The 25,232-nt window shown below is 39.9% G+C and overlaps 1 protein-coding gene across 4 annotated transcripts in view; it reads left to right on the top strand.

Moving 5' to 3' along the window:
* Positions 1 to 25,232, top strand: part of LOC136748632 (chloride channel CLIC-like protein 1) — a 60,144-nt gene that overhangs the window by 34,231 nt on the left and 681 nt on the right. For 3 of the 4 annotated variants that reach the window (XM_066702548.1, XM_066702547.1, XM_066702549.1), the window contains exon 3: positions 12,578 to 12,730. The exons of the other annotated variant lie outside the window; for it this stretch is intronic. In XM_066702548.1, coding sequence (XP_066558645.1) covers positions 12,578 to 12,730 — 153 coding nt within the window. The remainder of the gene's footprint in view (positions 1 to 12,577; positions 12,731 to 25,232) is intronic. 4 annotated transcript variants of the gene reach the window in all.

Raw genomic sequence — 25,232 nt, 5'->3', positions numbered from 1 at the left:
CGGCAGCTAGCTCTCATAAAAAGATACCAGCCAAAGCTGACAATCTCTTGTGTATGACATGGAACATTAAGCTTTTAATTATGGGACAAGTCAACTTTATAATGACTAGTGCAGAATATAACTCCATTCACAGCTTTATGCTGGTGTCAGTGTATTACCCGTTAATAAAGCACTGCATTCTCAAATCCTCAGCTGCTTCCCAATATCAAATTTCAAATCTGCACCAACCTATTCCCTTCTCAACTACTCAATATCCTCAACAGCTAGTAGGGCTGAGACTGACACTAGGCCTCAGTTAATATAGACTTGTTGTATCTTTTATGGTTAGATTAACCTTTTTTTTCCTGTCAGTCGTAAATAAAATGATTGAACAAATACTGCGCCCTGAATTTAGTTACTTTCCTCATGTATCCAGTCAGTCTTCCCCCATGCACGGATTAAAACTGTCAGTGATCACACTTATTCAGTCCTTGTCCCTGACCTCCATGACATAATATTTGGAGCTCTGTAATCCAGCTGCACTCTTGTCCATGTTTACACAATAATTCATCATCATCTTTGTAGTCTTCTGAAAAGTTGCCCTTACTTCATTCATTCCAGTAGCTCTGTTGTTGGCGCTGGATTCCTCTTCTCACCTTTCAGACATTCTTACTAGATTCCTGTGATACAGAAGGACTCTGTCTGTCTCTGATGCTGTCTAAGAAGTAACCTTTGACAAGGGCCATAACATTTCTTTAATTTTCCCTAGGTTGCTTTTTTAAACGATCTTTCCAGAATGTGTGTTAAAATAAACTAAACACATAAACAAAATCTGATTATAAATGTTTAATTAACAATTTATTTTCACACAATGAGAGAGAATCTTAAATGTAGTCCCCAGCAGTGGTGCACCCTCAGGAAGTTATGCTTAACTAAATTATTTTACACCCTCCAGACAGATACCCATTTGTCTGTCAGTGTCATCAGCTCACTTATCTGGGAAGCCTAACTGATTATATGGATAAAGTGGAGCATTAGATGACAGCAGTTTCATTTAAAGTTTTTTTTTTCCTGGTGGTGATAACCTAAACAAGCTCTGAACTGCAGAGCTTAATTTAATTTTATGCTTTGAGACTGTTTGATTCCAATGCTGCTTAACATGTGACATTAAATGCCAAAACTGACGAGTCACTCCAGGGGTGTTTTAAATGTAGCGTAGCGGAGAGTTTTCAGGCCTGCTCACAAGCCTGTGTGTGTTCTTCCTGTACATGACTGTCTCCTATGGGACATTTTGATTGATGTCTGGAAAACCAAATCCCTCTGCCTTCCATGTCATGTGAATGGGCCCAGAGAAAGCATAGACGCACCTTTGATATCCTTTTCTGCTCTTTGGGAAACCCCAAAGGCTATTTACTCTGTGAAGCACGTATTCCCAAAAGCCCTTTAGATTAATTATTCTTGTGCGTGCTGGAAAACCACAGGAAAATTGCAGCAAGAGAGATTGCTTCTGATACAAGCAGTATAATTCTGTCATAATGGTCCGATCCTGTCATTTGAAGCCAAGCCACACGATTAGCTATAGAAATTCCAAAGAGCACCAGCGAGAAGCCTTAAGGAGCAACACTCTTGGTTCCCCTAGCACTGTCCTGATTTAACAAACATGTTGCAGACTCTCTAGTTTTTGTAGGGTGATTTTTCAATTTGTTGTGAAATGAGGCAAATTGTAAAATTAATTTGTGTTCCTCCACTTGATTAATAATTGCAGTAACAGCTGTGCCAAATTGGCAAAATGCCATTGCAAAGTCCCACAAGTGACACTGAACATTGACATCATGGAAGCGCGATTGTTCTGATAATGAAGTTCATACTTGAATTATTTAATGTATTTATTTGTTTTTTGTGTTTTTTTTCCAGTCCGTTTTATATAAAGCACAATTTGAAGCAGCTGGTGGTCTTTCCTTGTGAATGAGAATTCAGCAGTGCAGTTTAGGCTAAACCACAAGGAGTTGGAAGAAATCCACAAAAGTTACTTTAGTGATTGGTCTTCTCAAAACTGGGCTCTTTAAATGAACTCCATTTGAAATGTAATAGAAATTTACAGCATGATTCTCTAATAAGATAAGACATTGCTTGAAAAAAGGGGTATGTTCTTTAGATAATCATGTAAGCTCCTTAATTTAATGTATTTGAAACTAAAATCATTGGCTGCACAATCAAGACAAGTTGCAATATTATTATTATTGTTTTTGTCTGTTGCTTTAATTGACATCTGATAAATATAATCAGTAACTTGGTACGTGCAAATCAGTTTATGAGCAGTTACTCTTCACCCTGCAGGCTGTTCCATTTGGCATTGACCTTTAGCTACAGTATGAAAGGAAGAGTATCAGAAATCTCCAGGCTTCCGCTGTTGAGGCCACTGTTAAGGGTGATGCTCAATACCGTCCCACGTCCTCACACTCTGTGCTATAGAGCAGCGTGGAGGGTGTTCCCAGGCACTACACTGTATTTGTCCTGCAGTTTGATCCTAGTTCATTGTTTTGAGAGGAAGTAACCAAAGATTTTGAAGAATCTGATCTGCTGTTTTTGAGTAGCTTATGGGCTTCAGTCTGAAAATATTTTCCTAATCTGAAACACGCATGGAGCCATACTCGGACTCGCACAGAGACGGTTCTCAACAAGCAACTGCGCACCACGGGAGCAAAGTGTCCCTCAAACAAAAACGGCATAACTGGCTGATTCCAGTCTAACTCTGTGTCTTGAACTGAATGCTGACCGCTCGTAATTCCACCTTTGTTTAGAAACCTTGTGAAAACCAAGATCTTTCTGCCTATTTTATAGAAAAAAGGTTAAAACAACTGTACGCATCCCAGTCTCAGTGAAGTACAAATATATCCCTACTGAGGATTAGTGCTCGTAAATTCAAGTCAGTCATCCCGCACATTGAACTCTTCATTTCATGAGATTTGTACTCAATACAAACTGTACTGTATCCTCTACAGTTTCTTCCATATGAATTATGAGCCTCTGGTGAGAAACTAGTCCGAAAGACATCAATTTTGAATGACATTTTCAAAGGGAGTGTTTTGGCAAAGTAAAATCTTTATATTGTACTCCACTGAATTGTTACAGCTATTAATCTCAATTGGTGGTATGATTCTTTATATTATATAGTGAAAGGCGCTGCATACTAATTTCTAAATTACTTTCAGAAAATAAGATGTCAAGACCGCACTGATGAATGTGTTTAGACTTCACACATTTGTTGTTAAGTGAAGCAGCCTATGGTTGTTGGTTATTAATCTCACTTTGTCATCAACATATTTTAAAACCTACCATATATTAACCAAATAATTTACATGTATACAATTTCAGACTGTTTTCCCACCAGAACATAGAGATAAAGAATCATAATTATAGAGTTATGGAATGGACTAACACCTAGACCAATACTCAAGCCAAGGACATTGGTGACCTGTGCACATATATAATATTCAAATTATTATTTTGTACATCAAAGATTAAAATCCTTTTCTTTGGTCGCTGGGTGTGAGGAGTAAGGAGATCAGGAGTAAGATGTAGCAAGGAGGGGACACAGAGGTCACTTAAAAGAGATGTCTCTGTAAATGTGCTTCTAATTTGTTTGGGCTATCTGTGCCAGTCAGCGTCCAGAGTTCAGAACCCACTCCAAAACTCAATAGCAGACGTTCTTCTGCTGAGAAGCTTTTCAGCATTTCCTTTACCTCGGAGAAGTGCATGGATTGCAACACCGTAACCTCAGTCGTATATATCTAGTTGACCCAATTGGATGCATCTGGTGATCGCAATGTTATGTCGTACGTGTATTCATTTACATTTTTGACATTAGTTTCGCTAGCAGGCTTGCTCATAGGCAGAGCTTTTTGATTTAGTTATCATCTGTGTAACTAGCGTTCTATTTCCTTGACATCATTTAACCCATGCCAATTTCATTAAATCACGGCAGACTGGGGGAATGAAGGTGTTTGGCGTTGCATCTTGTACTCTGCATTCTTGTCGGCAAACTGATGAACTTAGAACTGACTTTTCAAAAAACACATCATGATGCATAAACTAGAACAGTCGAAGCAGACATAATTCCACACGTGTCTGCAAACTTCACTTTGCCTCATTTAGCACGGCCTCATTTAGTATCTCTTCAAATTGACACACTTGCCTTAGATCTGTCTGGTGGTTTTATAAATTGCATCTTAAGTTGCTCTAAGCAGCAGGTTGCATGCTTCACTTCTTAATGGGTCCCTTCACTGTGGGTTGAAGCACTTATTTCCCCAAAGTTTATTCTTCTACAGCAAAACCATTGTGTCAATGCAACTGTGCTCAGAATCTGTTATATAAGTGCTGTTAATTACTAAAACCTTTTAGCATACGCAAAACATTCCTAATTTGTGATGGATATTGATTCTCCTTTCAAAGTACCAACTAGGTTGTTGAGTTTAGTTTTCTTCCCCCCTCGCGCATGTTTTTACAACATTTTCCTAAGCGATTAGTGACTTGACTTCATAGACCATATGGATCCCAAGAAAGCGCCAGCTGCTGACTCTTCACAAACCAGTACGCCGTTTGCTTTCCCGTGGTTTTGCACGGCCCCCAGGACCTTTTGATCAACTTACTCCAAGACGTTTGTGCAATCTAACCGTTTCCTCCATTTTGCGGAGTTCAGCCAGGTTGGCTTTCAAAGCCTCTGGGCTTTTATTGAAATCCCTATATAACTACTCTCATAATTCGCCTCCCCTGAGCCTCCCACCAAAACACTTTGAGCCACAATCTCCCATTTACCGTATTGTTATTCTTTGAGCTGAATGTGCAGTATAGAGTTTGAAAATAGTTTGCCAAAGATCTTGAACCCGTTTACAGTGTTTATTATGTTGTGTGGCTCTAGTTGTTTTCTTTGTGTAACCCTTTTGGATTTTTACTAGAATGTCAGTGTTGTTGTTTTTTTAATTACCTTAATTTGTTTGTTTGTTTACTTTTCTTTTGGCTTGAAATTACAGTGCCAGAAAGAGCAAACCTTGTTGGCATCCACAGTGAACTCACTATCTCACTATTGTTCAAAACCAGGAGATTGTAGGTGCTTGTCATTTTGGTTCCATTAAAGAATGTCTGTGGGTTTTGGGGTGAATTATCTCACGTGTGACTGAACCAAATATGTATTGCTTGGTTTAAATCTAGAAAAATAAAGACACATGTTTTTTGTCTGCATTATTTCAAAACTGAAGCCAATTGTTTTTGGAAAACTGCTTCTGCGGTCTGCTTTTTCAGTTGGCAAAATTTCTCTCAGCTATAACAGAAAAATAAAGAAAGAAATTAGCATACATATACAGAGGATAATGGCAAGCATTACAGGTCTTTATGCTCTATCTAATATAATGTTTTTGCTGTAGCTTAATATATTATTATTATTGTAAAACTCTGTTGACCCCTGAAAAACTAATATTTTTACTTCACATTTCTTACATGGCTTACAAAAATTACAATTTACATCTTGTCTGAAAATTAATATAAAGATTTTGCTGCAGCCAACCAACGTGAAGCCAGTGCAAAAAAAAAAAAAAAAAAAAAAAAAAGGGTAATGGTAATTTTGTTTCCTTTTTTGGGGAGCTGACCAAGTATTAACCTTCAACCTCAGAGTTTGCAGAAGCCATAACCTGTGAAGTGTATTTAATCCCTTGTCTAGGAGAAACAAATGCACAGCCAATATGAATGCACACTTGTGCAATAGATGTGGTAGTTCACCACAAAAACAGAGCTTGTTGTCCTATGATGGGCCGAGACTCACTAATCTCACTAATTGTGATTCCACGAATTAGAAGTTTACCCCACAGTTAAAATGATAATTTCAAAGCACTGCTCAGAATGATTATCTTTCCAAGCACACTTGAGGGATGAAAGACGCCCGTTTAACCTGTGACATCCGGCCCTGCAGGACCAGATTTTGGGCACCCCTGTCATGTACAAACAGGAAACCGTTTAATCATACATGCAGGTCTGTCTTAATGTTTTCCCTTTCAACTGAGAGAAGATGCAACGGCTAGGTCAAGTATGGCTTTGAGGCTCAGTGGTTGATAGTGCCTCCTCTATTACCCAGAGCAAGGATCTCTTTAGCAGTATGACTCGAGTCCAGCTGTGCACCTCTGCTGGAACAGCTGTTCAAAATAACAAGATACTGTATCCTGAATATGTCACAACATCCTTGTTTATCCTTCGGGAATGTGTTTAGAGCATTCCAGGCTTCAGATGTTGCCAAACTCAAGGCCATAAACAAAGGAAAAAGTCCAAGTAAACAGACCTTTTATGCTAGTGTTTACTGGTTTTCTCATTTGAAATAAAAGTGCTGGATGAGTTTAAATTATTTTTTATTTACTGCAATGAATGGACTGACTGCACTCAGCATGTTCCTATAACAGTCTGTGGCTGTAGCTCTTATTAAGCGCTGTATTTTTGTGGAGCTGAAAATATAAATCGTGATCTACAGTCAGTCTTATGATACTGCAATGAGGGAATTTTCAAGACGTATATATGTATACAAATACAGCTCTGGAAAAAAATGTGACCACTTAACATTGATTTCTGAACTTGGAGTGGTGTCTTAATGTTTTCCAGAGCTGTATATAAAAGCCCTGTCTCAGTTCAAACGTTTCTCCGCGTCACTCGTCATAACCATATAGTCACCTGATCTAAATTAAGGTTAGCTTAGTGACACCAGTTCACAATAATAACATTTAAACCATCAAATGTACCTTACATTTTATTATTTGAATAGCTTATGATTGGCAGATGACATTGTAAAATATTTGCAAAAACACCTGAAGACCTACAGCTTCAAATTCAAGAACTCTCAGATGCCAGCAAGAAAACTGGACTTAGTTAATTAACCTTAGTAAATGTTTAACTGCTTTGAAGAACTGCAAGAAGAACAGATCAAGGATGGATAAAGGAAGCTATTGAATGGATCCCAAGAGATGAAAAAAGACCTAGAGGACGAGAAGATAAAATCATAAACTTTGCATGTGTACCATGGAAAAGAGAAGCTGTAGATTGAAGCAAGTGGAAACATCTTGGGGACCCTTCATCCAGCAGTGGATCGATATAGTTTAATAATGGGGATTTATGTATATATTTATATAATTTATAGTAAATCGTTTATTAATCTGTTAGACCTAGTTTTTTTATTTGTATTATTATTATTAAAGACTATGCTGGTTTTTCTTAGACAATACATTTTGTTTTTAATAAAGAACATAACTGTTTCCTAGAAGTCTTGCCATTGGTATGTTCATGGGCTTTTAAAATAAATTTCCCTTGAGAAAGCTGGTGCAAAACCCACAGAATTTTCTTCTCAGCTGCAGACTGCTTGAGAAGGCGGTTCTAATGGTTTACAATGTGAAGTGTTTGCAGAAAACCGTTAAGCCCAGCTAGTTCACTTTGACATGAAGATAAGCAGATACCAGCAAGTAATGGAAGATATGGAGCTACTTGTATGCATCAGCTGCAAGTGTGGATGCAGATCAGAAAAGACAACTCTGATCGGTCTCTTCCTTTTATGGGCTTTGCAGGGTTTCAGGGCTCCAACAGAATGAGAGTATGTATGATATATATACTCACCTAAAGGATTATTAGGAACACCTGTTCAATTTCTCATTAATGCAATTATCTAACCAACCAATCACATGGCAGTTGCTTCAATGCATTTAGGGGTGTGGTCCTGGTCAAGACAATCTCCTGAACTCCAAACTGAATGTCTGAATGGGAAAGAAAGGTGATTTAAGCAATTTTGAGCGTGGCATGGTTGTTGGTGCCAGACGGGCCGGTCTGAGTATTTCACAATCTGCTCAGTTACTGGGATTTTCACGCACAACCATTTCTAGGGTTTACAAAGAATGGTGTGAAAAGGGAAAAACATCCAGTATGCGGCAGTCCTGTGGGCGAAAATGCCTTGTTGATGCTAGAGGTCAGAGGAGAATGGGCCGACTGATTCAAGCTGATAGAAGAGCAACTTTGACTGAAATAACCACTCGTTACAACCGAGGTATGCAGCAAAGCATTTGTGAAGCCACAACACGTACAACCTTGAGGCGGATGGGCTACAACAGCAGAAGACCCCACCGGGTACCACGCATCTCCACTACAAATAGGAAAAAGAGGCTACAATTTGCACAAGCTCACCAAAATTGGACAGTTGAAGACTGGAAAAATGTTGCCTGGTCTGATGAGTCTCGATTTCTGTTGAGTCAGAATTTGGCGTAAACAGAATGAGAACATGGATCCATCATGCCTTGTTACCACTGTGCAGGCTGGTGGTGGTGGTGTAATGGTGTGGGGGATGTTTTCTTGGCACACTTTAGGCCCCTTAGTGCCAATAGGTCATCGTTTAAATGCCACGGCCTACCTGAGCATTGTTTCTGACCATGTCCATCCCTTTATGACCACCATGTACCCATCCTCTGATGGCTACTTCCAGCAGGATAATGCACCATGTCACAAAGGTCGAATCATTTCAAATTGGTTTCTTGAACGTGACAATGAGTTCACTGTACTAAACTGGCCCCCACAGTCACCAGATCTCAACCCAATAGAGCATCTTTGGGATGTGTTGGAACGGGAGCTTCGTGCCCTGGATGTGCATCCCACAAATCTCCATCAACTGCAAGATGCTATCCTATCAATATGGGCCAACATTTCTAAAGAATGCTTTCAGCACCTTGTTGAATCAATGCCACGTAGAATTAAGGCAGTTCTGAAGGCGAAAGGGGGTCAAACACAGTATTAGTATGGTGTTCCTAATAATCCTTTAGGTGAGTGTATATATATATATATATATATATAGGATAGCATCTTGCAGAGGATGGGTACATGGTGGTCATAAAGGGATGGACATGGTCAGAAACAATGCTCAGGTAGGCCGTGGCATTTAAACGATGCCCAATTGGCACTAAGGGGCCTAAAGTGTGCCAAGAAAACATCCCCCACACCATTACACCACCACCACCAGCCTGCACAGTGGTAACAAGGAATAATGGATCCATGTTCTCATTCTGTTTACGCCAAATTCTGACTCAACAGAAATCGAGACTCATCAGACCAGGCAACATTTTTCCAGTCTTCAACTGTCCAATTTTGGTGAGCTTGTGCAAATTGTAGCCTCTTTTTCCTATTTGTAGTGGAGATGAGTGGTACCCGGTGGGGTCTTCTGCTGTTGTAGCCCATCCGCCTCAAGGTTGTACGTGTTGTGGCTTCACAAATGCTTTGCTGCATACCTCGGTTGTAACGAGTGGTTATTTCAGTCAAAGTTGCTCTTCTATCAGCTTGAATCAGTCGGCCCATTCTCCTCTGACGTCTAGCATCAACAAGGCATTTTCGCCCACAGGACTGCCGCATACTGGATGTTTTTCCCTTTTCCCTTTTCACACCATTGTTTGTAAACCCTAGAAATGGTTGTGCGTGAAAATCCCAGTAACTGAGCAGATTGTGAAATACTCAGACCGGCCCGTCTGGCACCAACAACCATGCCACGCTCAAAATTGCTTAAATCACCTTTCTTTCCCATTCAGACATTCAGTTTGGAGTTCAGGAGATTGTCTTGACCAGGACCACACCCCTAAATGCATTGAAGCAACTGCCATGTGATTGGTTGATTAGATAATTGCATTAATGAGAAATTGAACAGGTGTTCCTAATAATCCTTTAGGTGAGTGTATATATATATATATATATATATATATATATACACACACACACAGTGAGGGAAAAAAGTATTTGATCCCCTGCTGATTTTGTACGTTTGCCCACTGACAAAGAAATGATCAGTCTATAATTTTAATGGTAGGTGTATTTTAACAGTGAGAGACAGAATAACAACAAAAAAATCCAGAAAAACGCATTTAAAAAAAGTTATAAATTGATTTGCATGTTAATGAGGGAAATAAGTATTTGATCCCCTATGTATCAGCAAGATTTCTGGCTCCCAGGTGTCTTTTATACAGGTAACGAGCTGAGATTAGGAGCACTCCCTTTAAGAGAGTGCTCCTAATCTCAGCTCGTTACCTGTATAAAAGACACCTGTCCACAGAAGCAATCAATCAATCAGAGTCCAAACTCTCCACCATGGCCAAGACCAAAGAGCTGTCCAAGGATGTCAGGGACAAGACTGTAGACCTACACAAGGCTGGAATGGGCTACAAGACCATCGCCAAGCAGCTTGGTGAGAAGGTGACAACAGTTGGTGCGATTATTGGCAAGAAACACAAAATAACTGTCAGTCTCCCTCGGTCTGGGGCTCCATGCAAGATCTCATCTCGTGGAGTTTCAATGATCATGAGAACGGTGAGGAATCAGCCCAGAACTACACGGGAGGATCTTGTTAATGATCTCAAGGCAGCTGGGACCATAGTCACCAAGAAAACAATTGGTAACACACTACGCCGTGAAGGACTGAAATCCTGCAGCGCCCGCAAGGTCCCCCTGCTCAAGAAAGCACATGTACAGGCCCGTCTGAAGTTTGCCAATGAACATCTGAATGATTCAGAGGAGAACTGGGTGAAAGTGTTGTGGTCAGATGAGACCAAAATCGAGCTCTTTGGCATCAACTAAACTCGCTGTGTTTGGAGGAGGAGGAATGAACACCATCCCTACCGTCAAACATGGAGGTGGAAACATTATGCTTTGGGGGTGTTTTTCTGCTAAGGGGACAGGACAACTGCACCGCATCAAAGGGACGATGGACGGGACCATGTACCGTCAAATCTTGGGTGAGAACCTCCTTCCCTCAGCCAGGGCATTGAAAATGGGTCGTGGATGGGTATTCCAGTGGAGTGGCTCAAGAAGAAGCACATTAAGGTCCTGGAGTGGCCTAGCCAGTCTCCAGACCTTAATCCCATAGCACTTGTAATATTAGTCCTCTATCCCTGCTAGATAGCACTTCAGCTTATTATGCTCCTTGCGTTCTTGTTTGTTTTTCTCCTTGCTCCCTTTCCCGTAGCCATCGTCTGTAACCCTACATCTTGACAGCACTTAGCTTTCACCGTCCAGGATGTAGGAAGTCTCTTACTGTACTTGTGTAAATTGTAAATTGGAATTTGTAAAATGTATTATTTTGAATTGCTATGTTTTAGCTAAGTTGAATTTGTAATGATTTGATGTCTTGTACTTCTCTGTATTTTTGCACTTATGTTGTAAGTCACCCTGGATAAGGGCATCTGCCAAGAAATAAAAATAAAAATAATAATAATAAAAATAATAGAAAATCTGTGGAGGGAGCTGAAGGTTCGAGTTGCCAAACATCAGCCTCGAAACCTTAATGACTTGGAGAGGATCTGCAAAGAGGAGTGGGACAAAATCCCTCCTGAGATGTGTGAAAACCTGGTGGCCAACTACAAGAAACGTCTGTCCACTGTGATTGCCAACAAGGGTTTTGCCACCAAGTACTAAGTCGAAGGGGTCAAATACTTATTTCCCACATTAACATGCAAATCAATTTATAAATTTTTTAAAATGCGTTTTTCTGGATTTTGTTGTTGTTATTCTCTCACTGTTAAAATACACCTACCATTAAAATTATAGACTGATCATTTTTTTGTCAGTGGGCAAACGTACAAAATCAGCAGGGGATCAAATACTTTTTTCCCTCACTGTATATTGTAAATCTCATCCTAATAAAAGGTAAACTTTTGGTGAATTGAAACTGCACAATTATTTGTATACAGAAACCTAAATAAACTGGTGTATATTTTAGATAAGGAATGCATATAATCCACTACAGAGCTTACTTTAAAATTAACCACAGAGATTTTTTTTTTGTAATAAAACAAAATTAAATTACTTTATATAAGAAATGTCGAATTAATGATTATTTATGTTATGCTAAGCAAAAAATAAAAATAAATTACGCACTTCCCAAGGTTTGGTAAATTTCAAACCGCCAAAAATTAAGTTCTCTGCCCAATATAGTTTTACTTTCACAGAAGCATAATAAACTGAAGACAAAATCTCTCTCCATCTCCTTTTCTTTCTCTGTTCTGTCCTGTCATGTTACTTGATTGTATCATGTTACACTTTTAAATGAAATCATAATTAAACAAGTGTGTATGTGAAGTTGTCTGGAAGAGGCTTATATCCCATTGATGGTTACTGGATTTGTTTTGTTTGATCCAGTTTAACCCTACTCTTTTTCGTATACTGTTTTTGTTTTGGTTTTTCTCCTTTTATTCATCTTCTGAGAAATGCTTTAACTGCTACATTGTCAGGTGTTCCAGTCTGAAAATATTTCCTTTACTTAACAGTGGGAGATGGGTTGCCTTTTAAACAAATACCCCTTCCTTTTGAGATTTGAAGTGATTTAGTTTCACACACATTCATTTAATTTTTTTTTCATTCCTGATCTAATGGATCCTGCATACTCTGCCTGAGCACGGAAATAAAGTGTCTCGGTCTTCTTTCATCATGTACTGTGAAAACGGGCAGAGGGTACATGTTGCAATGATCACCTTCCTCCGAGGCCTGTGATCGTACGATTAGTGGACCTGGAGTTGTTCAGTCCTGACTGCCTCTGTGGATTGTCTTGCAGGGTTGGCCTCAGTACTGCAGCACCCAGGATCTGTCCTACTGGGACTCCCTGAAGGCCTGGTTCAGCAGCCACTTCACATGGAGAGGAGAGGCCTGTGAGAGGTACCAGCGCGCCCTCATGGTAGAGCCCTTCTGGGAGGTCACCCCATTGATGGTGAGCCTGTTTTGCTGGGGCTCTGCATTGATCTCCCCTAATGAATAACATTGTGCCATTACATTCCTCACTCCACTGTGGGAGACTGTGAAACTATGGATCTTTGACAGATTAAAGATAATATGAGTTAGGCTCACACAACCAATACTTGTGCACATGTTGCTCTAGGCGTGTTAGTGTGCTTTGATGTGAAGATCTAATACTTCAGCACGAAGAAAAGACACACTCGTACACTCAAACTACATTCGTAACTTTTTCTAGGTCCAGTCTCTGTTTTAAATTCAGTTCAGTGGCATTTTCCATGACATGTTAAAGGAAATGCCGGAGTTTATCTGTGGAGTTCAAACCATTGTAGAAAAACTCTATAAATACACTACTGTTCAAACGTTTTGGAACACCTCCATCTTTCCAGTTTGTATTGAAATGTATGCAGTTTAATGTCTCAATGTACTCTGAAATTAAAGCATAGAACAAATAAACAGTTGGAGATTGGAATTATTTTGATTAACAAAATGTAACCCCTTAAACTGACAAACCCCTCTGGTACCAAATCTGTGTGCTTCTCTTTAATCCCATGTGTGCTCTTCACTGTTGTGTTGCATTCTCTGATGTGATTTTTATAACCCACCTGCATTTATGCCCCCCCTGCATTCTGAAATGGGGGAGGGAGTACAAAATCTCTGAAAATATGGACAATTATGACATATTCTGGAACCAGACAGTCTACTGATCAAAACACGTTTTGGTAGAAGCAACACACACCCGCAGAGAGCTCAAAATGTCAAGATGGAAACTCTGTTTACAGTGTACTAATACACAATGATTTTACTTAATTGGATCTGAAATTCTCTGTGTTTGATAGAACATATATATAATATATATATACTGGATTAATCGTTAGGTTGTTCTGAACAAAACAAGCCTATTCAAGCAGACTGCGCGTTCACCCCCTGGGCTCTGAATGATGGCGGGCGACATGGAAACAGTAAATTAGATGTGTTTGAGAATGAAACGCACTGGTAGCGAGGAGAATATGCTTTCAAACGATGTGCGCATTGTAGGAATACAGTGTTACTTCTATGCACAGGAGCAGCACATAACACTGCCAAATAAAACTTTTTTTTAACCTCTGGCAGTTTACAACTTACCTTTGTACCATTTCAGGTTATTCACTGGACTTGAACTGCTTAAATTTAAATAAAAACTGGAAAAATGGGGGTGTCCTAATACTTTTGACCAGTAGTGTACGTCTCCCCCTCAGAGCAAAGTGCATTTCCCTCACATACAGACTCTCTCAGCAGGAGAACAAAGCCAGTTATTTAACTGCTGCTAAAATAATTAGACCTGGAATTTTAATTTGGATTTATTGTTCTGTTTTCTCCGATAAATAACATCACCGGTAAATAACTGTTATTTTCTAGTCAGAGGAATTTTGGCATTTTTCACATTAAAAGAAAAAAGTATTCCCCATGCATTGGCAATATTGACCACAAAATCAGTCAAGTAGAAAGTCAACTGTGTGTGTGTGTGTGTGTGTATCGTTTTTGTTTTTGTTTTACAGCAGTTAACTTTTTATATCGGCTAAATAAATTAAATGGGGTGTGAAAAAAATTCTGTCACTGACTCAATGACTGGCACGCCCTTAATGTTTATGAATTCAAGCTCTGTAACTTTAAAACTGACTAACTGTGTCAGCTGTGCTAGTGCTAGAAACCAAGAGTGCCAGGAGCTCAAAGACTACGCTGCGCAGGTCTTACTGCAAGTGGTCTTACTGCAAGTCTCAAATTGGACTGTATGCTTTGTGAGCTGGCAAAGTTCAAGACTGGGGCATCGTGTAACTAGTTGACTTGCAGGCGAAACAATGTTTTGCCAGCAAACTAACTTATTCCATAGTGAAAGCATGGGCACTGAAAAAACACTGAAGCTTAAAAAGAAAAGGAAGAAATTGACTTTTGAAGAAGAGGGAGGACATCATTTCAATAATTCCCTAGTTTTCCTTCCAGACAATGGATTGCACAAAAGGCACGAGGAATAAATGTGACATTTTCTGGAAACAGAAATATGAAATTTTATACAAGCCTCTGTTTGTTTGTTGTTTTAACCATTTTTGACTTTCTGTCAAAGACCTCAATATGGCCTGCGTTTTGGCTGGAACTCAGAGAGAGAGTGTGAGTGAGAGTAATTGTTCCTGTTGGGGACAGTAGTTCTGCCCTCGGGTTATGGCTTGCACTTATTATCCCAATAGGATAATGACCTGGCAGAGCTTGTTCGGGCCTGTGGTTGTGGGCCGATATTATCTAGACTGAAGAGAGAAACAGGCCAGTGGTCTCCAAGGTGCTGGTAAATCAGGCACTCCTGCAATTTTGTATTAAGCGTGACCGCCAAAAAAAGCATGTTGAGATTCTGTGCCCTTTTACCCCATTCTGTATACTTTGAAGCATAATATGATTGTTTTGTACATATACTTTACAATCACCAATGGCCACTATTCATGATGGACAGCATAGTCTTTCAGATGTGCAGATTGTCTGGTGCAGTTTGTCCTGAGGCGAGGTTTTGTGGATTATGCTGTGCTTTTGTAAGTGTCAGCTTTGCCAAAATGTATGTCAGAGAAAGTGTGAAAAACATCTCCAGCCCTCGCCGCCACTGCATGCAGCTCCTTTGAACAGCTGGGATTCTTTCAGGTTATATCATGCAGGGCTGGCACAGGTAGATGCTCAGGGTTGTTTATATCTGACAGGGGGTTGACTTTTGCCACAGGTATTTGGCTGAGGAAGTGAGTCTTTTAATCGAAACGATAAAGTGCACTTAATTTCTGAACGTTACAAAGCGAATGGGTCTCAGCTTGTTTTCAATTAGACACTCCAGATACACCTCGTGAATGTCAAACACAAATTGGCTTATATCTCAATTATGTGAGCTGTTTACACTGGTGGTGAAAAGTGTGGGGTTGGCCACAAACTCAAACTGAAAACTGACTGAATGGAAACTACATATAAATCAGTGTCATAATTCTATCAATTATTATTTTCCATTTCAGAAGTGTAAAAAGCTATGTTTCCATATTCTTTTTATGTGTGACAGTTGTTGTTTTCCAAAACTATCAATTACCAGTGGATACAAATTTAATAACACTAAATGGTCTGTTTTATAATGCAGAAAGGAGGATGGGCCTGTGGATTTAGCAAGAGTTACAGGCTGTTTCATAACCCTGTCATCTGAGAGGCAGATCAACAAGTGTGAATGCCAGGCTAAATAATACAATGATACTCTGACTGTGTGTCTGAAGTGTGGGGAACCTTGTTGCTACACGTATATGAAAGTGGGGCCTGGGGAACTGGTTTTTTCCTTTCTGTTTTTAATGTTAATTGCGGCAAATCGTATTTTTTAATGAAAATGCCTCACCGCCTTTCTGCTCAGCCCCAGCATTGACAGTTGTGCTTAATACCTGTACTGTCAGAAGGCACCTTTTTAAACATCTATCACAATAGGTCTCAGACAGCCTTGGGCAACATCACGACAGCATATACCTAGCGCAGACTCTTGAGAGATTGCTAGAACTCTTTGACATGGTGGGGCTGACCAAAAGTCACACTTCACCATTTCCTCAAACCAGCAATGTAAAGTCCCAGTGTAAAATCACCTGGTTCCAGCCCCCGCACGGCAAGGTTTTAAAAGGTATGCATGGTCTATGCCACGTATCTTGGGTTTGACACCGGTTAACTGACTGTCAAGGGAAGCATCTGAATGATTCCAGATGCCATCACCACCTCCCTCTGAGAACCAGCTTTTGAGCTTTGATATTTTGTGGTGCATCAATCACTGTGTCCTATGCATGGAATTCTGATTCTCTAAAAGCAGTTATCATTCCCTTTCACCTTGTCCATTTACACTGTGACCTACTTCTGCAAGAGCAGCTGCATATTGCTATGTATTTTGTTATACTATGTTTTCTCCTATTTTCTCCCCCCCCCATTCTTTCTTTCTTTCCTTTTCTTTAATTCTTTCAAGGACAGTAACACTGAAGGGGTTTAATTGATTTAGCCTGTGATGACACAATGCAAATCAACAAGGATGTCTATATCAGTCTCCTCCTAAAGTGGAATACTTTATACCACAGGTGCAAATGGAAGTGAATTGGCTTTCTGCGCTGTGAAGTTTTTAGTGATTTTCACTGCATGTCTGAGATGGGAAGTAGTGAAACTGGTTTGACTTTGTCATTATGTGTTACCACCTTTCTCTATAGCTATAGCATATGTTTTTTGCCTCTTCTCTAGATGCTTGTCTTCTGGGGTAGTTTTACATTTTTGCTGAAGTGTTGCTCTGCAAAGTTACTAAGATTACAGTATAACATTTTTAGATTATTCTTTTTTCAGCAGGACAAAATATTCAATCTGTAAATCTTTTTGTTATACTGTTTTATGTTCCTGTTTATTCAGGGGTATGAGTCAATCTGGAGGGCACTGTATTTAGTCATAACGTAGTGCTCTTAATAAACATCAACCTGTATGTATTATGTGAACATTGGTAAAACCATTACCAGTGGAGGGAGAGATGCTCCATTGATTTTAATTTTTTTTTTTTATGTTTAAAATGTGATCAAACAGCTCTGGGGACTTTTTGCAGATACATTCCCAAATGTTCCTACTCAGAGGTGCTGACGGTTAATAGATGGTACCTGTCCCTTTGGTGCCAGATTAATCCCTCACAGCATTCCTGGTTGGTAGGTGCAATAGAAGCAGGAATCATAATTTAGGGTATTATTATTTTTGACAGGTCTAACTAATTTCCCCCAACAGCTACAGGTTACCCAATGAGAGAATCATCTTTGAGCCAGCTGTGGTCAGATTTTTGAAGTAAGACCAACATTTATGTTTTTACCGTCCACTTATCACTGTACAACTCTGTACATTTTCCAACCTGAAGGCAATGTATGTGTAAATTGAAAGGTGGTACTATATCTCTCTACACTTTTTGATTTAGACTCGCATCCATTTGGTTTAAAAAAAAAAAAAAAAAGCATTGCTATCTCCTTACATTGAAAAGCTACTCTAGGTTTGCTTGCATTATCTCATGATCTTATGATATGATGCCCAACTGCACAGAAGGATTCTGGCACAAAGTTAGATTCCTGTGCCGACATCCAAGGGCAGGGATTTCAGATGGGTTTTGAACATTGATCATTTCTCACCCTCTTCTGCCTGCTTTCTTGTGCTCTCTGGCACGATCGCTGGACATGGTTTCGTTACAGTAGCAGTTCACCAGGGTCAAGCAGGTCAAGAACAACCTCTTTAACTCTGACTCCCACTGAGAAAATTGGCTTTTTCTCCAGGGAGGTGGGGCGGAGCGGGGGTCCAGTCAGGGGGGCTTGCTGCGGACCAGAACTGTTCACAATGGCCAGTTCATTTTTGCTGTGGCTACAGCAACCTATGCAGAGCGGGCCTTCTAGAACTCCCGCCAGTTGCCTTCCTGCCTGACTTCCTGCCTGACTGCCTGTCACTTCCTGCCTGCCGCACAGCGGCCTGCTGCTGGGAGCTGGTCGGCTGCCCTGATGCACCACAGCTCCACAGCAGGGACTGACACCTCGAACCACAGTGTGTCACACATCCAGCTGTAGCTGCAGGTCTCGCTAAAGAGAGCGTGCCATGTGGTCCAAGCATTTGTAGTTGTAACTACCAGCTCTGTTTAAACCACAGAGCTAGGGTTCAGGGATTTCTAAGAAGGACACGCTGATAAGGATGGAAATAAATGCCGAATATTCGAATATTCTTATCTTTAACTACCGCAGCATCTCCTTTTCGACCAGTGCTTAGTTTGCCAGTTGTTAGTTTGCCCTGGTGTTGTGGAACTCTTTCTTGCTGCCTGACATTCCTGGTGTTCGACAAAGTATAACCTCTCACTCCTTCCTCTGTCATTTTGCGTAACCCTCCTGTGCAGCACTCAACCTTCTTTGATGTACAGGGGCTAATGATCTTGGCAGTTCTAAACACCCACGCTTTATGTGCTTTACCCCCCACCCCTTTTCCCTTTATCATCAGGGTTATTGAAGGCTGTTAGGGTAGAAGATACGTGGGGTAGTGAATGATGACAGCTGACGTAATGGCTCTGTTGCCCAATCATTCTCTCCAGACAAGAATAAGAGTGCAGGGGCTGGAGGTGATTGGTTGGGGGTGATCTACAGGCCTCAATGTGCTCCTGCTTCCCCAAGGTAAAGTTTGTGCTCTTTGTCCAGACTGGACATTTCCATCAGTTGGGAATGAGGGGTTTGGTGCAGGGCACTGCGGGATGAATAACTCTGCAAAATGGCTCAGCAGTGGCTCTCTGCAAATAGGACTGGAAGCCGCAAACTGATGGTTCTGTTTAGGCTCCTTATTTCTTATAATCGCACTAGATGGAAGTGGGACCCCTCCAGATAGGGCAGTCTTTCTCTCTGCCTGAATTAAGGTGAGTCCATTCGCAAGACTCATCCCTCCCCTTATGCCCCACTATTTAGAGGAGCATCTTGCCAATATATTCTTGCCTTGAAACAGACAGTTGACCCTTTGAAGATTGTATGGCTAGTTCAAAGACATACCAGCAGCAGTGTATAAGAATCATCTCTTCTGATAAATATACCTGCATTTATTCTACAGATGCTCAAAATAAGGACACAGTCTTTTTGGAAATACTGAACTTGAAATATTCTGTTCTTTTAAATGCTGTCCAAATTTAAATCAAATGGGAAGCCACTGAGAATTGTTTGGATCATTACAAACGGTCAATGTATCATTATGTCGATGGCACTAAAACCTAGGCTACTTCCTTTTCATACCGATTTAAACACTGTAGTGACAGTAGAGCTCACTCCAACCCAAGTTTGTCAGGTGTACTTCCAAAGATTCATTAAATTGAATTTTATTGGGCTCACAGTTTGTAGTGAGCCTTTTCACAGAACAGCTCTTATTCCCAGCTGTTACACATCATGCTCAATCAGTTATTTCTGTTTCTAGAAAGTGCATTTGCTTTAATTATTGAGCTCAGCCCTACCTTAGGTTTCCAAATGTTGTTAAAAGATTTTCCCTTTGTGTTTTCATTCTTATTCACCTCATTCAGTTAACATTGTCACCATAGGTGACATTTTAACAGAAACATTTAACCACCCAGCTATTTTCCCCATTAATAAAATAAACAAACAAACAAAGATGTAAAGTCCACAAAGTTTACACTAGTACTTATGTTAATGGACAAGCCTCCCTCTAAGGGTTGGCCTGTAGCCTATATACATATATTCTGAGTATCTTGTGTTATTGTTCTCAATTCAGCTATTCAGATATTTACACTATCTTAACTGAATGAAGATAACGTAAAAGGTTCAAGGAAACCCAAACAAAAAGAGTTGCCCAAACAATGTACAATTATGGGGGAAAAGCTGACACTCTAAAAGGACAGCAAACTTTAATGCAAAGCATGTGTGAGCATTGCAGATGGATTAAAGGAGGAAATCTTTACTATACCATGATGGGCGAGGTGGTGGCAATAAGGACTTGCACAGCTCCATATGGATTTCTCCATGGGTCGTGCATGGTCCATTACTTTATGTGGGTGCAATCTTTGGGCGTCTTTGTGGCTGTACAGTCCCTGCAAGCTTCGAAACACTTCACTTGTTTTACTTTTGAGACTAAATGTCCTCCATAGAAAGCATTTAAATGATGTAAATGATTGGTTATGCACTTCATGGGCACCAGCTGGAATTTGAATGAAGATACATTAACGGTTACTGCAAATCTGATAACAGGACATCCATAATTTACTGAAAACTGTAGGTTCTCTGAAATATTCACTTTGTTTCAGAAAACCAAAACATACACATTTGGTAACTGCCTATAAGACCAACAAAACTCAATTCCACATTAAAAGCATAGAAATCAATGAATGGTCTTATGAATCCTGCAAGCTAAACTTACACTTTATGGTGGCTGTGGATAAAACAAAAGCTCTGTTTCTGAAAAGTGACACATTTACTCAGACCTGTTTTGCTTTTGTGGATGCTGCTCAAATGTAATACTTTCACTTAGCAGATAGCAGATGTTTGTTTTTGGTACAAGGAAAGCTTGTCACATTTCCTACATAATGATAGTGTAGTACAGCCTTTAATCCTTAGCCAATTGGAAGTAAAGTGTAAACTATTACGATCCAACAATGGTTGGAAAAAATACTACTTCCTTGGAGGTAATGTGAATTGTATTCATATCACTATCTACTAAACATACCCCAGCAATGACTTGGCACTCATAAAACCGCAGCCCTTTTCTTCTCCTCCGATTCCTCACACACTTGAAGAATAAACAACATTGAGCCAGATAGCTATAGACAGCCAGACGACTGGTACTGAGGGAAAGTTGGGAAAAACACTGTGCCATCTTATTAGTCTGTTGGATCACTGAATAAAAAGTTGTGCATGTCCTTGAAAGTCATGCCATATGGATCCAATATCGTACATTGATGTTGTTTATAGCTAGGCTTTGGGTTTTGTATTGTGTGTGTTATTCAAACCCCCCTCCCTCCCCAAAAATGTAACTGCACTTGGAGGAATTTCCACATGTCAGGTGGCATATTGAGCACATTTTGCGGATGGCATTGCAATCTGTTTTTATGTACTTATTTTCCAATTTCAGAGCAATGTACTATGCGAAGTTCAGATTATTAAGACTTTAATCTATACAATAAAAGTATTATTGTGGGCAGGCTGGGCTGGGAGACTCTTTGTCATGTGGTTGAGCATGAGGGGGTGTTGTGCATAGATCAAGAGAATACTAGAGATACCATCTGCTCTCTGAAGGGGTAATCTTCATGTGTTTGGCAGATGCTTATCCGTAAACCATTTGAGACCAATTACGCCAATCAACGCTTTGGCAACCCCAGGGCAACGCATACCTTCAGCTGAGTGACCAACCCCAGCACTTGAAAACGCAAAGAGCTCAGCCTCAACAGCTATTGCAGATGCTGCCTATCACGACCGAGGGCTTTATGTAATGAGTCTTTGACATACAAAAGACTTGAGCACAACATACGCGTTTTAAATTGTGTTTCTTCCTTGTCTGTGCGTGCAATACACGCGTGGCAGTGCTTTGCGTTTCAATAGGGAACCTCCTTCTCTGCATGGATCCTCCACCGTTAAACAGATGGGCTTTTTGGGGGCAGCTTTTATGCATCAAGAACAGAACACTGGATGAAACCTCTGAGCGCTGATTTAAAATGTGTCAATTAAACATGTGGGGAAAGTAAATCTGACATTAGCAGTCACTTGCTGTCGTCACTTTTTTTTTTCATCCACACCCAAAAACACTTTACAATTTGTCTTCAACTGCTTTTTTTTTTTTTTTTTTTTTTTTTTTTTTGTGACCTTTGTAAAACACATGTATACTCTGTGTATGTATGTACACTAATCTCTGTGTTAATGATTAAACTTTAGTATCAGGGCCTGTAACTAACAATAGAAGTTGAACACAAAACACACAATTCATAGACAAATTGTGCAAATGTACAGTTGTCCTGTTGTACAAAAATGCAGTTTAACAGATTGCATGATCCACATAAATTATACTACATATAAAATGCCAGCGAACATCATTTTTTTTGTCTCTTCATAATAGTTTTATACAGGCTAGTATTACATTTACAATTTTCAGAATAACCATTAATGTATAGCTACCATAGTAGTATAATATATAAGATCTCGGCATTGGAAACATGTCAAATAGGAAACAATATACTGTATAACCTATATTTTTGTATCATTTACTGATTTTTCTAAGACTTTTTTTCCCCAGAGCAAAACATGTTCCCAATTTTCTTAGATCAACTGCACAACTTCAAAGAGATAACTGGAACATTGTTTAGGATTTTTAGATGCATTTAATTTAGAAATAAAATTGGCATCCAGAGTAACAGAAAACAAAACAGCAATGGCTAAAAAAAAACAAGGAGGCTACTGGAGAAGTATTTGGAAACTCACAAGGAGCTAAACTATGAAAATGCCAGGGAAAACATGACATGTTTGAACTTCAGAATTTTCCTTGTTAAAATCACTTAACACTCTTTAGGTTTTATGGATCACATGACTTACATGTTAATACATACACTGCCTTTTCATTCATTAAAGGAAAAAGTAAGCTGTCTAAATCATTATGTGGATTTACTATTTATTTCTAATCTGAAATGCATTGAGTTGCCAAAGCCAAAAAAGCCACTTAAAAACAAATTCATTAAAATGTGGGGGAAATAAGGTATGTAGATTTACCCTAAAGCCACATACCAAGCAGATACCTGTTGTATAAGTATTCATTTCTGCTTATCATAGCTTCACATGTGAGACTTCCAACAATAATAAGCTTGGCCTTCTAGAATTTCACATTGAAATATTGGTAAGTGTGAAACTGGCATGTTGCATTCCTGTATGGCATGTGTGATTAATGTGGATTTGCACTGAAGACTCACAGACTTATATTGAAATGTGTATCTTGACATATATTTGAATAAATCACTCTGGTCAAATTAGTTGTGCTTTCATAGAACCTGTGATACAGGTGATATAGACATTCCTGCAAGTTAATTGATGTAAGATGTGGTAAGAGACACAGTAATCAACTAAGCCTCAGAATGTGTGGCGGCACTTTGAACAGGCATGCTTGTATCCATAAAACGCTTGTGTTGACACCTGCGGCGGAGAGTCATGCATTCTTAATTAATTGAAATGTTACTCAGGGCTGCGAAGGGAGGGCAGAGAAACCAACAAGGCTTACGTGTTAAAGGAGTAAAACACTCAAAATGCAGACTGGTTTGATGTCCTCAATGTCCCATTCCCCTGTCAAATATGTTTGAGGTTGTTTTTGGTAGGAGTGGTTGCATATGGAATCCAGTTGGCTACTTGCCGTGGCCAGGCCTGACTAATCTCATGGAAAACTACTGGAAAAATCTCCTATTATGTTGGTCTTACAACTTATTGGGCAGGTGGGTTGTTAGGGGGTGGAGGTTTTGTTGTTGGTGCTTAATGAGGAACATGCAGGGTTCCTCAAATAGTTTTTATTACGTGTTGCTACAGTGTGTACATAAGAGGTATAGGCATTTGTCCAGTTCCATTCTACCATATTAGAAAGTTTTAAAACTGTACAATTTTAAACTTACTGAATTACTGGCTAGTGTTTCCGTTTCACACTTTTTCTCCTTGGAAGTGGCTATAATTCAAAGCATAGTAAAGTCTGTCTGAATTGAAATAAGGGTTGTTGCTGCATTTACCCCATTTCTCTGACTTTGTTTGAACCCTGATCCTCTTGTGCCAGGCCTCAGTACTGACCAGATTCCTGCTCTAAGGGGTCAGAGGCCCAACCACAAAGTACGCGGACCCATAACAGTGGAAACCACGTTCTCAGAGTGGTCTCTTTAATCCTTTTAAATTTTTCTTTCTGCTGCTTCATTCACTATGGCCATTGCAGGTGCATATGTTTTTCATGTTGTTTGTTTGGTTGAATTCACAATTTTATTTCTAGACCGCTGTGGTTTTGGAAGCCAAGGTGCAAACAATAAAAATAAATGATTGCTAACTGTTAAAAGCACAGCTACACAACACCAGAGCTCTCTGTGGAAGGTAGCTCCTGAGATCAGAATGAATAATGCTGCGTGTGGAGTTTTGGATTTCCAAACACGGGTAAGAGCCAAGATCAGACTGAGAGCAAGAAGCAGACAGCAAAACATCTGGGAGCGTGAGAGTCGAATAGCACTCATAGAAGTGGCACACCTAGCTTAACTATACATACCATACAATTATATGTAACTCTCTTAGTCACTGTGAGAATCAGGTTGGCTTTACCGATAGTTATTAATTTTGTTTCTAGCCAAACAAAACCCCGACACAAAACCGGTTAATCTCACTCTTTCTGGATCTGTCCGGGGGGGCGGGCAGGCTCAGGGAACATTCCGACATGACAGACAATCTTCCGTGCTTAAAACTATAATCTAGAGATCTTTCATTTAATGTAACTCTTATGGTTGTGTGCTGGTACATACCTCCTGTAATTAAACAATAAAAGGGCAGCAAAGCCCAGGGCAATAAATTGTAATTAAATGGTCGCCAGTCAGTAAAGATGCCTCCGGACTTTTCCACGTGATCGGAGGTGAAAGTTCTTGCGTGTCAACGGTGTCGCCAAATATCAGCCTAGCAGGAACCCTGTTGCACGTTGTTTTCCATGTGCACTGCGGTGTGTTTGTGTGTGTGAGAAAGGCGGCCTGGCTTTGGAGGAGTGTTTGAAAGCTGTTACGTGATCGTTGCCTTCATAAAGGACTGGGGTGGAAGTGTCTTATTTCTAGTAGGACCCCAACTCTGCATGTTTGCCGTGTAATGACTGTTGTACACAAACTTAATTCTCTCTCTCTTTGAAGTGATGCTCTTTAAAATACTTTCTGCTGGGTGAGGAATCCCAGAGGTTTTAAAAGAGCTCTGATAACCCTCATATGGTAATGGCGTGTT

Source organism: Amia ocellicauda, chromosome 4, assembly GCF_036373705.1.
Source record: "Amia ocellicauda isolate fAmiCal2 chromosome 4, fAmiCal2.hap1, whole genome shotgun sequence".
Classification (NCBI taxonomy): Eukaryota; Metazoa; Chordata; class Actinopteri; order Amiiformes; family Amiidae; genus Amia; species Amia ocellicauda.
Note: the sequence above shows the minus strand (reverse complement) of the source record. Positions and strands in the feature narration are given on the sequence as shown.